Source organism: Enhydra lutris, unplaced genomic scaffold (genome assembly GCF_002288905.1).
Source record: "Enhydra lutris kenyoni isolate GAN:26980312 unplaced genomic scaffold, ASM228890v2 scaffoldscaffold33, whole genome shotgun sequence".
NCBI classification, from domain to species: domain Eukaryota; kingdom Metazoa; phylum Chordata; class Mammalia; order Carnivora; family Mustelidae; genus Enhydra; species Enhydra lutris.
Genome location: NW_019154117.1, coordinates 11,360,685 through 11,375,847, shown reverse-complemented (window position 1 = coordinate 11,375,847; position 15,163 = coordinate 11,360,685). Strand labels below are relative to the sequence as shown.

General features: G+C 42.3%; 1 protein-coding gene across 1 annotated transcript in view; it reads right to left on the bottom strand.

Annotated features, from left to right (window-relative positions):
* LOC111153635 (MAM domain containing 2) overlaps positions 1–15,163 on the bottom strand; it is a 145,181-nt gene that overhangs the window by 1,396 nt on the left and 128,622 nt on the right. Inside the window, exon 12 of the mRNA XM_022512779.1 lies at positions 5,770–6,029. Within this exon, the coding sequence (XP_022368487.1) occupies positions 5,770–6,029 (260 nt within the window). The remainder of the gene's footprint in view (positions 1–5,769; positions 6,030–15,163) is intronic.

Genomic DNA, 15,163 nt, shown 5'->3' with positions numbered 1-15,163 from the left:
ATAGATGTTGGCAAGGTTCAGAGAAAGGGGACCCTCTTGCAATACTGGTGGGAATGCAAACCAGTACAGCTACTCTGGAAAACAGCATGAAGGTTCCTCAGAAAGTTAAAAATAGAACTAGCCTATGACCCAGCAATTGCACTACTAGGTATTTAGCCAAGGGATACACAGTTATCTGAAGGGACACCTGCACCCCAATATCATAGCAGCAACATCCACAATAGCCAAACTATGGAAAGATCCCAGATGTCCATTGACATCTGAACGGATAAAGAAGATGTGGTACATATACAATGGAATATTATTTGGGCACCCACAAGAATGAAATCTTACCATTTGCAATGACGTGGATGGAACTAGAGGGTATTTTGCTAAGCGAAATATGTCAGTCAGAGAAAGACAAATACCATATGCTTTCAGTCGTGGAATTTAAGAAACAAAACAGATGAACATATGGGAAGGGAAGGAAAAATGAAATAAGATAAAAACAGAGAGGGAGACTAACCATATGAGACTCTTAACTCTAGGGGACAAACAGGGTTGCTGGAGGGGAGGTGGGTGGGGGATGGGGTAACTGAGGGATGGGCATTAAGGAAGGCACTCGATGTAATGAAAACTGGGTGTTGTATGCAACTGATGAATCACAAAATTTACCTCTGAAATGAATAAAACACTATATGTTAACTAAATTGAATTTAAATAAAACATTTTTAAAAAAATAAATAAAAACAAAAAACCAATATTTGTCAAGGGCAGATCCAAGCTGTGTGGGTCTGAAAGCTTAGACTGTTTTTCAACCTCCTTTAAGAAAAGTGATACAAAATCACAAATTCAAATTTAGGTACAAAAGAGAATACTTATTTGGGATTTTAAAGAAATTCACAGTATGTTACTAGAGCCTTGGAGATTTCGGTCCCTTTCTTCTGAGATTTCTTTATGCAATTTCCCAGAAATGCTCACCTAGAAATGCTCCCTGGTGGTGACCTGGTTTCCCCTCCCCACCTAGAATATTCTAGTCCTAGCATTCATAGGGCCTATGAAAGTCATGGGCCAGAAATTTAAGCTTTCTTGGGCTCTCCATAAATCTACAGTGATACTGGTACCAGGTGGGAGAACTTAACATGGCCGATGAGATCATGAATGAACAGCAAAGCATAATCATTAACTTTACCAAAAGGACAATGGTTCACTTATCATGTTAGATACCATAACATCCAAGAACAACCCAGGAGGAGAGAAGCAGTTCCATAACTTTAGATCCTGAGAAGAAAATAACTGATCAAAAATTCAGGTTCTAGGGAGAAGAGATTAGATTACCAGTTCTAAAGCCGACCCAACAATGGTTAATAAACCACTGAATACTGTAGGGAGGCTCGTGGGTAATGAAAATTTTCCAGAAGACACCTTTGCTCTACTCATTTTATGAGGAAATGACTCCCCATTGCACTAGTTTATGATTTAAATTAAATCAAAGAACATAAAGTGGATAATTAATAAGCATATGAAACTATCTTGAAATTAATGACTCAAAGAAGCCTTAATGACAGAAATGGGCAAAATAACGTTATTAAAAATTCTAAGAACACAATCCCAAACGAGACTCCAAATAAGTAGAGTTAGAAGAGGGGAAAAATATCCTAACACATCCAGATAGGAGGAAATATGAGGACAGTTAATAAGCATTCTGGTTCTCTGGACATCAATAAAATCTGGTTTTTGACTTCCAAGTCTACAGTGGAAACATAATAAACAAATTACCTGATGGAATTATATTCAGAACAGTCTGCAGTTGAACCACGCACTTGATTTCATACAACTTTCTCCTTTGAATTTCCTTAATACTTGAGGGATAACTATTTTATACCATTATGATTTCTGCCTTGTATCGCAGATACACATTCTATTATTAAATAATTGTGGTTATTTAAGAACTAGAGAACAATTTGTTTTTTCTTTCAGTTTGGCAATTATTTTTTTCAAATGGCTACTAAGTTGTTAGGACATAAATACTCACTACGTTGTCTGGAAAAATGCTTAATACATGAAAACGGTTAGTTATCGCTTGTGCTCTAGTGGCACCAGGAGAAAACTAGGAAGACTGAGTATACCATGAGCAAGAGAATTTGGAAACCTGGTGTTAGATGAGTACCCAGCATGTAATCATTCCTACTAAATGTGAGGTAGTGTAATGAACAATATAAATGATGTAAATATTTCAATGAGCTAAGAATTCATCTGATGATGAATGAATTCATAAGAATTCATTCTTTCGATGGCATCAAAATAAAAGAACCCAGGGAGGAAAACAGAGAGAGCAGAGGAGGAAAGGTTAAGCAAGGAATCCAAAGGAAATGAAATCACTTTGTGTTTTTGATCGATAGCAAGTCAAGGGTGGCTTGGCACTTTATTAAACCCTGAAGGAGCACGATTAATATTGTACCACTTGATGCATTTCTTCTACAAGGATGGTCGGATGATGGGAATGTCGTCAGGAGGCCACCCACTTACCTCCCCTCTAGGATGAATCTCAAATGTCAGCACTACTACAGCACTCTGAAAGTCATCCACACCTGCCCACCCCCACTGATGACGCACACATTGATTCCTCCAGCCTTGTTCTTTTCCCTAAACTCCAGACTCACGTCCTACCACTTACTTGACATACCCAAGTGGATGTCTAACAGACAGTGAAAACTCTGCATGTTCCAAAAACCCCTCCTGTGCACACTGCCCTCACACCTCCAGATATGCCCCACCTAAAGCCTTCCCCATCTCAGTAAATGGTAACTCCATTCGAGGGGTTGCTCAGGCCAAAACCCATGGTGTCATCTTGCTGCCTCTTTCTCTAAAGCCCCAAATGCCATGCATAAGAAGTCCTGTGGGCTTCTGATATGTCTCACCCCTGCCACATAGCCCTAGCTACCACTCCTGCCAGGACTATTGCAGTAGCCCCAAAGTCTCCTTGCCTCCCTCCAGTCTACTCCCCAGGTAGTAGCTGGGGTGATCCTTTAAAAATATTAACAGATTGCATTACCTTAAAACCATCTGATGGTTCTTCATTGCTTCTGGAATAAATTTCAAACTGTACCATGATGTCCAAGACCTTTCACGATTACACCCTGATACTTCTTTGATCTCGTTACCTGATCAGCTTGACCTACTTTTTTTCATAGCACTTATTATCACATGATGGTACAGTATATATTTTTTGTTTACATTTTCAATCTCTCCCCGCTAGAATGTCAGCTAAAAGAGGAGGAGCTTTACATGTTATGGTCATTGTTGTATCCCCAGCACTTAGAATAGCAAGCGGTCAATAAATCTTTATTAAAATGAGATATTTTGGTCTCATACTTTAGGCACTCAGTCTGGATGCCAAAGTAACTATTGAGAATACCATGGTTGCCATGGCGACGTGAATTAGAGACCAGAGATATTTGGGAGGGAATATATTTTTAGAAACAATAATATCCTTTCATACTTTGTGACTTTAAAATATATTAAACCCTTTCACATACATAATCTAATTTGACCCTCTAACTCTGGTGATGTAAACACAGCAGGAATTATTACCCCATTTTGAAAATGTATAAACACTCTAAGAGAGGATGAGGATTTCCCCAAGATCACCCAGTGCTTATGACACCCAGGGGAACGAGTATTTTTGGAACCTCCATGGTAGGCGGAGGTGTAAAGTCGTGGCTTAGGGATACACACTTTGGGACCAGTCAGATCTGGACTGAATTCTCACTCTGCACTTACCAGCTGGACATTGTTTCTCCATCTGTAAAGGGAGCTATCAGATCAACCAGAAGAACCTACGTACAGCTCCCAGCACTGTAAGTGCCTGGCACGGAGAAGATGGCGGATTTATTTGCGTGGGCTTGTCTGTGTTTTATTAGACACTAAGATGTTTTGGAGAAACTAGTTCAGCCTGGTCTCCAGACAGTCATTCGGGATTCCTGAGGGAATCACTAAATCCAGAAGGAAATTCCTCATGACAGATTCATATCTGTTCCATTTTAAGACAAGAGGAATGGTGTGGAGTCTTCTTTCCACGTTGTGAGCTAAAAATCCTCCAGGCCATTCTGTACCCTTGAACTTGAAAATAACCTTGAACACCTCAAGATGCTACCCGAGATGCCTGATTACGTTGGGATAAAAAAACTATTTCAAACAACCAACTACCAGCAAGTCTAGTATATTCAAGGCCTTGGACTCAGCTCCTTGGGTTTAGATGCTGAGAAGTCCCCTGCTCTCCTGAACCCAAATCCCGGAACTCTTGCGCACCAGCAACATTTGGGAGTTATAAAAACATCGATGTTCAGGCTCCACCAGAGAGACTCAGACTCACTTACTCTAGGACAGAGATGCTGCATCTTTAGCACGCATCTGACTCACCGGGGGGCTTGCTAAGACACAGATTTCTGGTCCCCTCCCCCACAGGGTATGGTTCAGTAGTTCCAAGGTGAGGCCCAAGAATGTGCATTTTAGGTACGTGTCATTTTAGGTGAATTTGCATTTCAAGCACTGGTGCTGGCCTCAGGACCACACTTCGAGAACATGGAAGTAGGGTAGCAGTATGAGTGCCCCGGCAGCCTAACGAAATTAATCTACTCTCTCAGAATGATGGTCAGTTACATTAGTAAGTTCCTGAATGCTCCACTTCCCTTCTGTAACAGACATTAAAGCACTAGCCGCACCATTCCCGGGGCTGTTACTCTTCACTCAGTCTCTCCAGTCTTATCCATGCCACAGTAATGGGCCATCCCCGGATAATGGCTCATGTTCCCGCTATCACTTGCTCCACCTGGCTCGCCAGAGCTGGGGCAGTCCCTTCCCATTCAGATCTGTAGACAATTCCCTGAGGTTGGACGATGGTGTAACATGTAGCCCTTATTGTGAAGACCTTTGCCCAGGAAGATCTGGGCTTAGCCAAGCAGCCAGTAGTTAACGCTGAGGGGAGCTGACCCAAGACTGTTCATTAGTCCGAATGCTGAGGGGGAAGCAGCGCTTTTGTGGAACGTTGGAGAATTCCACGGAGCAACTTCAGGAGGAGCCGGGGTCTGAAGGTTCTCTCCCTTTGGAGCTTTGGCTCAGAGGAGGCAGGTGAAGTCCGTGGCTGCCAAGAGGCCCCTGCCCACCTTTAGACTGGATTGGCTGCTCAGCCTCACCGATCGGAATGTGAAAGGCTCTTTCCTGGTGCTGCCCAGACTCACTCACGACCAGGACGCCATGGGGCGGAGGTCTCCTACTGCACACGAGACTCGGGACTTAGGATCGGGACTCTCAGCTTCTTCCACGTCACTGCAGACAGAGGCTGAACATTTCCTCTGGACCATGCACTCTGTTAAATAGAGGCTTGCAACAGAAGCCCTTGCGTGTGGGTAATGACGACGGTAGGGATGCAGCTGGAACAACTAATTAGGTAATACCATGTTCGGAAGCAAAGGGGACCGTTTTAGAGACGCGTGGGACACACAGAATGCACTTGACACTCAGAATGTGCCAAGACAAAAATAGCCACCCTTTCATCACGGAGTCGCAAAAATCACTCTGTGCATAACTACCCAAAGCTTCGTCTACACGCCTCATCTTCCTTTCACTGCTGAGATGTTTACTCTTACTATGTTTACTCTTAAACAACTACTGCCTTTATCTATGACCCCCAGAAAGGACCAGACGTTCCCTTGGGTAGCAAGAAGAAGAAAACAGCAGAAGCCTACAGGACCACCTGCTATCACTTGGTTCCTGTCGCCTCTGGCTTACCTGGTGTTGCCTCTCACAGCTGTATTCAATCAGCCCTCGCAGCCAGGAGATGCTCTGCTCACCTCGTCTTCTCCATAAGAGGGACCCTTCACTCTCACCTTCTCTCTTCAGATAGACACTCAGCAGGCCAGTCCCTGCTCCATACATGTGGTAGAAAAAGGTCAGGCACTGTTTTCCGGTGACTCCTCTCAGAGGCCAGGACAAGAGCTGTGCTCTTTGTCCATACGCCATGTGGGAGGCCTCGATGTACATGTAGTAGCCTGGAGAGCAACACAAAATCGAGTATTGTCAAAAACACACACACAAACACAAACACACACATGCACGCACAAGGAATATTCCCTTCTTTCTCTTCTGAGTGGTGTTGCTGGGAACAAATCAGAGTTAGTGGGTGACTTGACCACCATCCTGATGAAGGATTTTATAATTCTGGAGAATATAATCCTAGAGGAATAGATATGCTACCCAATCTAAACCATCAAAATAATTTTTTTCACTTAATAATTTAAAATTCAGTTCAATATATAGGATGCAATTAATGTTATTATTATAATACTAGCTTTATGTCCCTGAGGTGCTGATGAACACATGGGAATTTATCCTACTAATTCATGGACAACGTTTTGGAGCTTCCAGACATGGGTTTTGGGGAGAGAACATGGATTTTGTAGTCATGAGAGTCTGGGTTCAAGTCTTGACTCTAATATTTGATCCTGGTCTAAGGAATTATCTTCTCTTTTAATGTTAATTTGTCTGCACACAAATAAAACAGTGGTGTCCTGGAACCAGCTTCCATTGGCTCCCAAGAGTCCACTGGGTGACTTCGGTTGACAGGTCCAAATGACTTCATGTTGGTGGTTTGAAATGGGCCATGATGGATGTAACTGCCCTGTAGAAAACAGACATAGCTACAAATCAGCCATGGCCTCCCCATCCCCCTGTATAACTGGTTACTGTTAATAATTACCATCCAGCCACTGAAATAAGGTAATATATGAACACCAATTTCTCAATTAATGCCCCAGTGATATAATTCTGTAGACCCAAGTCTCATTTTTTAAAAAAAGGCCCTGGATTTCGATTCTGTAGTTCTTAACCCTGGGTCATTTGATAAAAGTTGATGTCTCTTCCACCTGAAAAACAATGCATACATGTTTGCATGCATTTTTATTGTCTTCTTGGCCAACCCTGATTGTTTAATATACATGATGTAAAACACAATATTTACGCAGTGTTCTGTTATTATTTATGCAGAAATTAATGGCTGAATTGAGGGTAAAAAGAAAGAGAGCCCAAATACTGCATGCCAGTGAAATGGTCTCTAGCGGCATCTTTCTTTACAGTTGGATGTTTAATTAATTAGCTCTAGTCATTTCCCCAAATGCAAGGCTTGAAATACCCCAACCAGAATTGATCAGAAGCTACATCTACGCTTCTTCAGGGCATTCCTTCTTTCTCCCACTTCCACAAACACAGACCTGAGAAGTTCCATGGGCTATTCAAGAGGTGAGAGAAATAGTCCTGCTCAGGTGGGTCTTATCAAATTGTATGCACCACGCACTCCTTTCTCCCCGTGTTCCACTTGGTAAAGTTGTCACCCTGTGAAACTGGATCATCAAAGTCACGGGGCCTTCATCAACCAGGCTTCCCCAGCATCTCCTTTAAAATATTACAAATGATACTGCCAGTGTTTCTGGAGTGTTCACCAATGACGTCCTCATGACTAAACCAACAGTCAATACCCAGCCCTTGTCATTCTTGTCTCATTTATAGCAATGATGATAATATATCATTTCTGCCTCCAACAAGTACTTTTTTTTTTTTTTTTAAGATTTCATTTATTTGTTTGAGAAAGTGGGAGAGAGTGAGACAGAGTGAGTACAAGCAGTGGGTAGGTGTAGAGGAAAAGCAGACTCCCCCTGAGCTGGAAGCCAGGTGCGGGACTCGATCCCAGGATCCTGGGATCAGGATCTTAACCGACTGAGCCACTCAGGCGCCCCCTACAAGTACTTGCTTAACTTGGTTTGCAGGACGCTATGCTGTCCTGGCTTTTCTCCCACTTCACTGGTCATTCCTTTGTTAGTTCACCCTTTATTCTCTGACCTTGTGCCCTTGGAGTGCTCCAAGGCCCTGGTCTCAAACTGCTCTATTCTCACGGACTCTGGAAGTGATCTCATCTTGTTCCAGGCTTTTAATGCTACGTATGTTACTGTAGTACCAATTTAAATTTCCAACTCCTTTGCTAAAACCCAGATGTGCTTATTCAGACTGTTTAGTGGACATCTCCCCTTCTTCTCAAATAGACACCTCCAGCTGAACATGTCTAAAACTAAACACCAATGGCCTCACCTTAGAACCCACTGCACCTTTCTGGCTGGCCAGACCCCAAGTCCTGAGCCACCCCTTCTTCCCCGCACTCTCACACCCAGGCTGTCAGGAAGTCCTGTTGCTCCACCTTCAAAACACATCCAAAATCTAGTCATTTCTCTTCTCACCATCTCCCTGCTACCGCCTGGCCCGAACCACTATTATTTCTCACTTGGATTAATCCAGTACCTGCGAGCTAGTACGCCTGTCACTGCCCTTGTTCTCTCCAATCTCATCTCAGCATAGTACCCATAGTGAACAGAAGCTAAATCTTAACTACTCCTTGGCTCAAAACCTTCCATTGATACAGCGTTTCCCTCAGAGTAAAAGCTGAAGGCCTGAGAATGGCATTCGGGGCCCTATAATTGCCTAACAATATTCTTACCTCCGATTTCTATCACCGTCCTCTCCTACGGCCTTTCTTCTTACTCATTCTGTGTTGCGAGACCACCTTGGTCCCTGTGCTGTTCCTGGGATATAGTAGGTAATGCTGTCACCGCAGGGCCTTTGAACTGGGGTTTTTATATTTTCAGAAATGAAAGGAACTTTCATTATTCTTTTCTTTAACATTTTCTAACTTAAGCTAGGCTGGATGTGAACAAATACAGATACACATCATCCTAATAGAAGAGTGTGAGTGTGTGTGCGTGCGTGCGCGCGTGCGCGCGTGTGTGTATAATTTATTTATTTATTTATTTGAGAGACAGCCAGAAGGAGGGGTGAGGAGGGGCAGAGGGAGAGGTAGAGAAAAACTCCAAGCAGACTTTGCGCTGAGTGCGGAGCCTGATATGGGGCTTGATCTCATGACCCCGAGGTCACAACCTGAGCTGAAATCAAGGGTTGAAGGCTTCACTGAGTGTGCCATGCAGGTGCTGCAGAAGGGTGTATTTAATTCTATGGAGAATAAGGCCAAAGCTTGAAAATGACCACGGTTTAACACCTAACCATGCACAAAGGTATCCCATGCTATCCTATACGTAAATTAGTGGTGTACTACTCTGGAACCCTACCATATTGCATGTTTAACCTAAAAAAAATTTCCTCCAAAAAAGTAAGAATAAAATTAGAAAAATAATTTCTGTATCTGGCTTTCAGGTTCTCAGGAGCCCACTTGAATCCTAAATAAAGGACCTTGGCTAAAGACGAAACTCTCAGGGAGGAAAAGCAGGTTCCTCTAAAAGATGCTGTCACTGGGGAAAACGGAAAGTAGAGAGCATCAGGGCTCAGAGACAGGACATCTTTGCAGAATGGAGAGGGAGCGATGGACCCATCGTGAGTGAAAGATGACCTAAGGCTCACCTTCTCTCTAGTGATGACAGCATGCATCCTACCAGTAATAGTATGAGCCCCAGACAGAATTAGTCTGAGATCCTAGAAGAGAGAAAAACCCCTGATTATCCCCAGGATTAAATGAAATTCATTCTTTTCTAGGTACAATGCACTAACCATTTAGCCTCCAATGGGTGACGCATTTCTCTGGAAATGCTTTCAGCTGGTATACCTCTGGGTCTCAGATATTAGGCTGAAATCATTTTCTCACATCTCTGGTTCCTGAGATCTTTGTGTTTCAGACCATAAGGTATGAAAGGAAATCTCCCAGGCTTTGGGGCTATGTGATTATTCCACTTTGGGAAGACAGAGGTAACAGCCAGGGGGATGTGAGTACAACACCTTGTGTCTTTCTAGGGTACTAACACCAGTCTATTTTTCTGGAGTGATGTTAGCCTCTCCAAAAATCCTTGATATCATTTCTATGTTAAGCACATACGTATATTCCATAAGGTAATACCGATTTAAACCAATCTAGATCAACATCTATACATACAAACAATTTTAACATATTTGGCAACTGATCAGAATTTGTCTCTCTGATACACAGACTGATTATTCCTCTTGATGCCAAATATGTTCTTCCTTTTGACTTGCATGTGACATTTCCTTTCCCCAGAAAAGATCAGAGCTTCACAGAGAGCCAGTCTGTCTCACATGTGTTTGGAAAGCAGAGAAAAGCCCCATGTGTTGACAAGCTTTGCCACATTATAACTCCAAATGCTGTCTGTCTCAGCAAACAAAAGCCCTGGATGGGAGCCAGGGAGCCCCAGTACTGAAACCTCAGACCAGCTCACGTGTTCGTGCACATGAAGGATTCCAATCTGTGGAAGAGATTATTAACTGAAATCACTTTCTCTCTGTGGGTCATTGTTTAACATTCAAGACGGGGTTCCAGCGGGTCTACGGGGAGATCGGGGTCCCATCTGTTCTCTGTGCAGCAACTGTGATGTGTTGAGACACACACCATATTCATAATTTGGAACAGTAAAGCAGCTGTTCCTTCAGTCTTGGTGCCTGCCCCCTCTCACCAGGGCCGGGAAGGAGCTCGAGGGGCCTGTATGAGCCACAGGAACTGAACAGCTAAACTCCATTCGTTAAGCTGAAGAGGAGTTTGAACAATCAGGAAATAAAGGAAGACATCAGAACTTTGGGCAGAACCACAGCTAAATGTGTCCGCCTAAAATTGCTTTTTTATTATACCTTCTAAATGATTCTTAAAGCTTGTCATGAATGAGTTAGTGTTTAAGGGGGATGGAGTTTCAGTCTGGGGAAAGGGAAAGAACATAAAAACTCCTGGGGATGAATGGTGGTGACGGTCGCTCAACAGTGTGAATGGACTTTACCGCCACTGAAATGCACACTTGCTAATTATTAAGATGGTAAATGTTGTGTTATGTATATATCATCAATTTCTAACAGCAGCTTGCCATCGAAGCCTTCTCTATATAAGTAGGATCTGGCAATATCAGGAACTAGCGTGATAAGATAGACCAGAGAAGGATTGGAGGACGCTGGAGATTTTGATAATCTGGAGCTAACTTCTCAGATGGTTACAGACTAGCTGGGTAGCCTTCTTACTTGTCTGGCTATCAACTACTACAATTTTTTTTTTTTAAGATTTTTATTTATTTATTTGACAGAGAGAGATCACAAGTAGACAGAGAGGCAGGCAGAGAGAGAGAGAGAGAGGGAAGCAGGCTCCCTGCCGAGCAGAGAGCCCGATGCGGGACTCGATCCCAGGACCCTGAGATCATGACCTGAGCCGAAGGCAGCGGCTTAACCCACTGAGCCACCCAGGCGCCCCTCAACTACTACAGTTTTTAAAAGAAAAGGACCATGGGGTGCCTGGGTGTCTCAGTCGGTGGCTCAGTTGATTAAGCATCTGCCTGAGTTTCAGGTCATGATCCCAGGGTCCCGAGATTGAGTTCCGCATTGGGTTCCCTGCTCAGTGGGGAGTCCGCTTCTCCCTCTCCCTCTGCCCCTCCCCCTGCTTGTGCACTCTCTCCCTCTCCCTCTCTCTCTCTAATAAATAAAATCTTAAAAAAAAAAAAAAAGACAAGGACCAGAATTCAACTGCTAATAAATTTCAGCTGTATAACAAACACATTAAATATGTAATTTTGAGTTTCTTTTGTCAGAGAGCACAATTTTATAAATACATGTCATTATTTGTATTTTAGTGCATCCTTGATATTTCTATCACACAAGAGGGAGTGTTCTTAGAAATAAAGACTTCGCCCTTAATTATCAGAAATCTGGAAGACTTATTGGAACATTGAACATTATCACAAAAGAAAAGGATGCTGTCCCTCTCTGGAAGTCCTGAAGAAACTGAAGAGTAGCTGCTTTTCTAGAAAGCAGCTGCAGGCAGGAGGGCCTGGAGGGCTTTTCATCTATTGGCTGGTAGACTCCCGTGAGCTAGGAAATGTTACAGTTGAAGGCATTTTCTCACCTAACTCGATAGTTACCTATGTTTTTATCCCACCATCTCTGGGCCACAAAATCCCTGTAAACTCCAGGGCAACTAAAACTAATGTTTTGGAGGATTCTGAGAGCATGGTGGCACATAAATATTAATAAAATTCCAATAGGCAATAAAACCCTGCGAACTTTAAAACCTGTCTTTCCTGTCTTGTAAATAAGTAGCATCTGCGTCAGAAAAGACAAATCCTGCGGAGACCCTCCCTTCTCCAGGCGGGTCCAGAGTCATCTGTCACAAAAGTCTGTATTATTTCATTAATGGAGGAGCCAAATCATACGGCGAGAGTTTTGGGTTGTTATTTTCCTAGGAGCTACATGACTGACTTAATCTTTGGAAATATTTCCCAAACTTCAGTTATACAACAAATACCAACTTCATGATTTTGATTTTGTCTGTCAAATTACCTGCAGTATTATCCACTTAATATTCTTCAGCAAATAGTTTCCATTTTTATTATATAAATACATTTATTCGAATAGGAAACTTCATATGAGCATGAAAACAGGAAAATAAGCTATATATCTGGGAAATAATGGGTTTGAGGGACTGGTTAGGTATTTTTCCTATACATGGATATGAGTATCAAATTAAAAAATATTCATCCACATACCACTTAAATTACCCAGTGGCAGTTTGGAAAACATTGCTTTAAGGTCTGCCAAGTGTTCTGGTTACTTCTAAGTCATTGTACCCATAGTCATAGGCCATGATTTTCTATTTATAAAAGCGCACATGATGATGCAGAACAATGAATCCAAGGAATCATCTCAGAGATGAACATCACATTTAATAAGAGTTTCACTAATTATAAAAATAACAGGGGTAACTTTAGCTCAGGTCATGATGCCAGGGTCCTGGGATGGAGCCCCGCATTGGGCTCCCTACTCAGGGGGAGTCCGCTCGTCTCTCTCCCTCTCCCTCTGCCCCTCCCTGCTGCTGGTGTGTGTACACACACAATCTCTCTTACAAATAAATAAAATATTTTTTTAAATTGTAAAAATAACAGTACGATTCATTTGAGTGGAGCTGATACACTATCAAAGCTTCTCACAACTATAATTTTAGTTGTGGTCATCATGGCAACCCTAAGAGATTAACAGGACATCTGCTGTTAACTTCATTTTACATCTGGGGAAACTGAGGTTCAGAGAACTTAGATGACCACGCCCCAGCCTAGGCAGGCAACAAGTGGCAGAGTTGGCTCACTTTCATTGGTCTTTCTACTAGACGACACCACTAGATTTTGGAAAGATTTATTGCATTGCCAGATAGTGAATCAGGAACGACAGCTCCCTTGAAATTGCTGTGTATGATGGTGTACTGAGTCTAGTAAACACACAGTGAACCGGCATGTCCATCCGGACCTGTGGCTTTTGTGAGCTGCTCTTTTTATTTGATGGGCCTATATTTACTGCCCGTCCAATGCATTGTCTATAAACAGCTTTGTGTGTTTTTCCTCTTCCTACTTTCTTCTTGTGTGTGTTCTTCCAAGTGTAAATGGATAGGCTTTAAGGATGGAAAGCAAAAAGGTAGAATGCATTCTGCAAGTACAGGTATAGCATCTGAAAGTCCCAGAACGCACTGCATTCAAAAAGGATTCTGTTGTCACCAACACCAAACCAACACTCTCCAGTCATTAAGGAGAAAGATACTACGTTGCTGGCCCAGAGATTGAACCTATGATTTTACTCATGTACCAGTGAGGGAGTTCTGCCATTTTGCACACTGCCATTATTTTATTGCCTGTAATGTAAAAAGATGTAAAGAGAATATTGTTAGGACCTAAATGCAAAACAGCAATAAATCAACAAAGCAGGCAGGAGGAGAATTTTTTCGGACGTTATTCCATTATTGTTGAAGTTGTATATCTAAATCATAGACACGTTTGCTATTGCTATCCTAAGGATCCCAGCAGATAATAATTAAAACTCCTCTGAGTGAGTTTCAGTGTTTTAATATTTAAAATGACCAGGTTGCCTTAGATGATCTATAGGATCCTACCTACCTCTAGCATCCTATAAATCAATGAACTGTTAATGATTTGTTAAGTCAATTAAAGTTTTCTTACTCTTATTTCTTATTCTTTCTCTGCTGGAGAGAAATTCTGGTGATGTTCATCTAAGCAACATTACATTTGCTATAAAAATCACCTTTTAAAAATATGAGGTGATCATCAGGTGGTTTCCATGATAATTAAATAAAAGACATTTGGAGTACTTTCTTACTATGTTCGTTGTCTTCAATATTTACTACTCGGGGTTGAGAGTTATAAAGGGAAAAGAGTAGAGAATTATAGTCTCTCAGGCAGTTTATAGCCAAAGACAGTATAAATGTAAATTTTAATATTCTCCTCCTACTACCCCTTCCTAAAGAACAGAACACCTTACAACAAGATAATCTCAGATACTGCAAGACCTTGGGTAGAAGAGGCAGAAGCATCAATTAAAGAATACAGTTTAAAGAGGCCAGAGACACAAAGATCTCATTCAAGTCACTATGACTGGTTGGCACAGAAAAGCAAATACCTTCAAATTTTGAGTATAATAATCACGTTCTTAAATGATGCCAAAAAATGAAATACTAGAGACATTCCTTTCTGGCTACGTGGAGTAATTTATAGCAGACCTACACTCCTGCTGAGAAGATTTGGAAAACCAATGGATAACATCTCTATATTTTAGAAAACACCTGGTTAGGAGCTAGCAGAGGACTTCCCAAGCAGCAAACGTTCAAGGGGGCCAAGATCCTAGGAAAAGGAGGTCAGTAAAGTGAATTCAACATTCTCTGTTTCCCGGTGGGGCATCTGCCCCTTCAGTTTAGAAGCTTAGGAGAGAGCAGCTAACAGGAGGCAGAGAACTCAACAGCACTCGCTGGGTTGGGAAGATAATAACTGGAGTTCTGGGTTGCAAAGGCAGCCAGGGCTTTAGAGCCAAGTTTCGTGAGAAAAGAGAGGCACAGAAAAGTGAGCCCATCACCTGGCAATCTTCCCTTGAGTCATCGGCCAAATGCTTAAGCTGCAGAGGGCAAGGGCCAGGAAGCCAAACATAAAACAGAGTTTTCAGCAATCTTACCAGCTAAAGAGATAAAAATTAAAGTCTAGGACAACACATTAAAGAGGAGGGTTCCCAAAAGAACCCTAGTGTATGCTCTCAAAGCATACTCCCCAGGCGTAGTGGAGAACAAGACATTGATCCAGCAAAGCAACACCCTCTC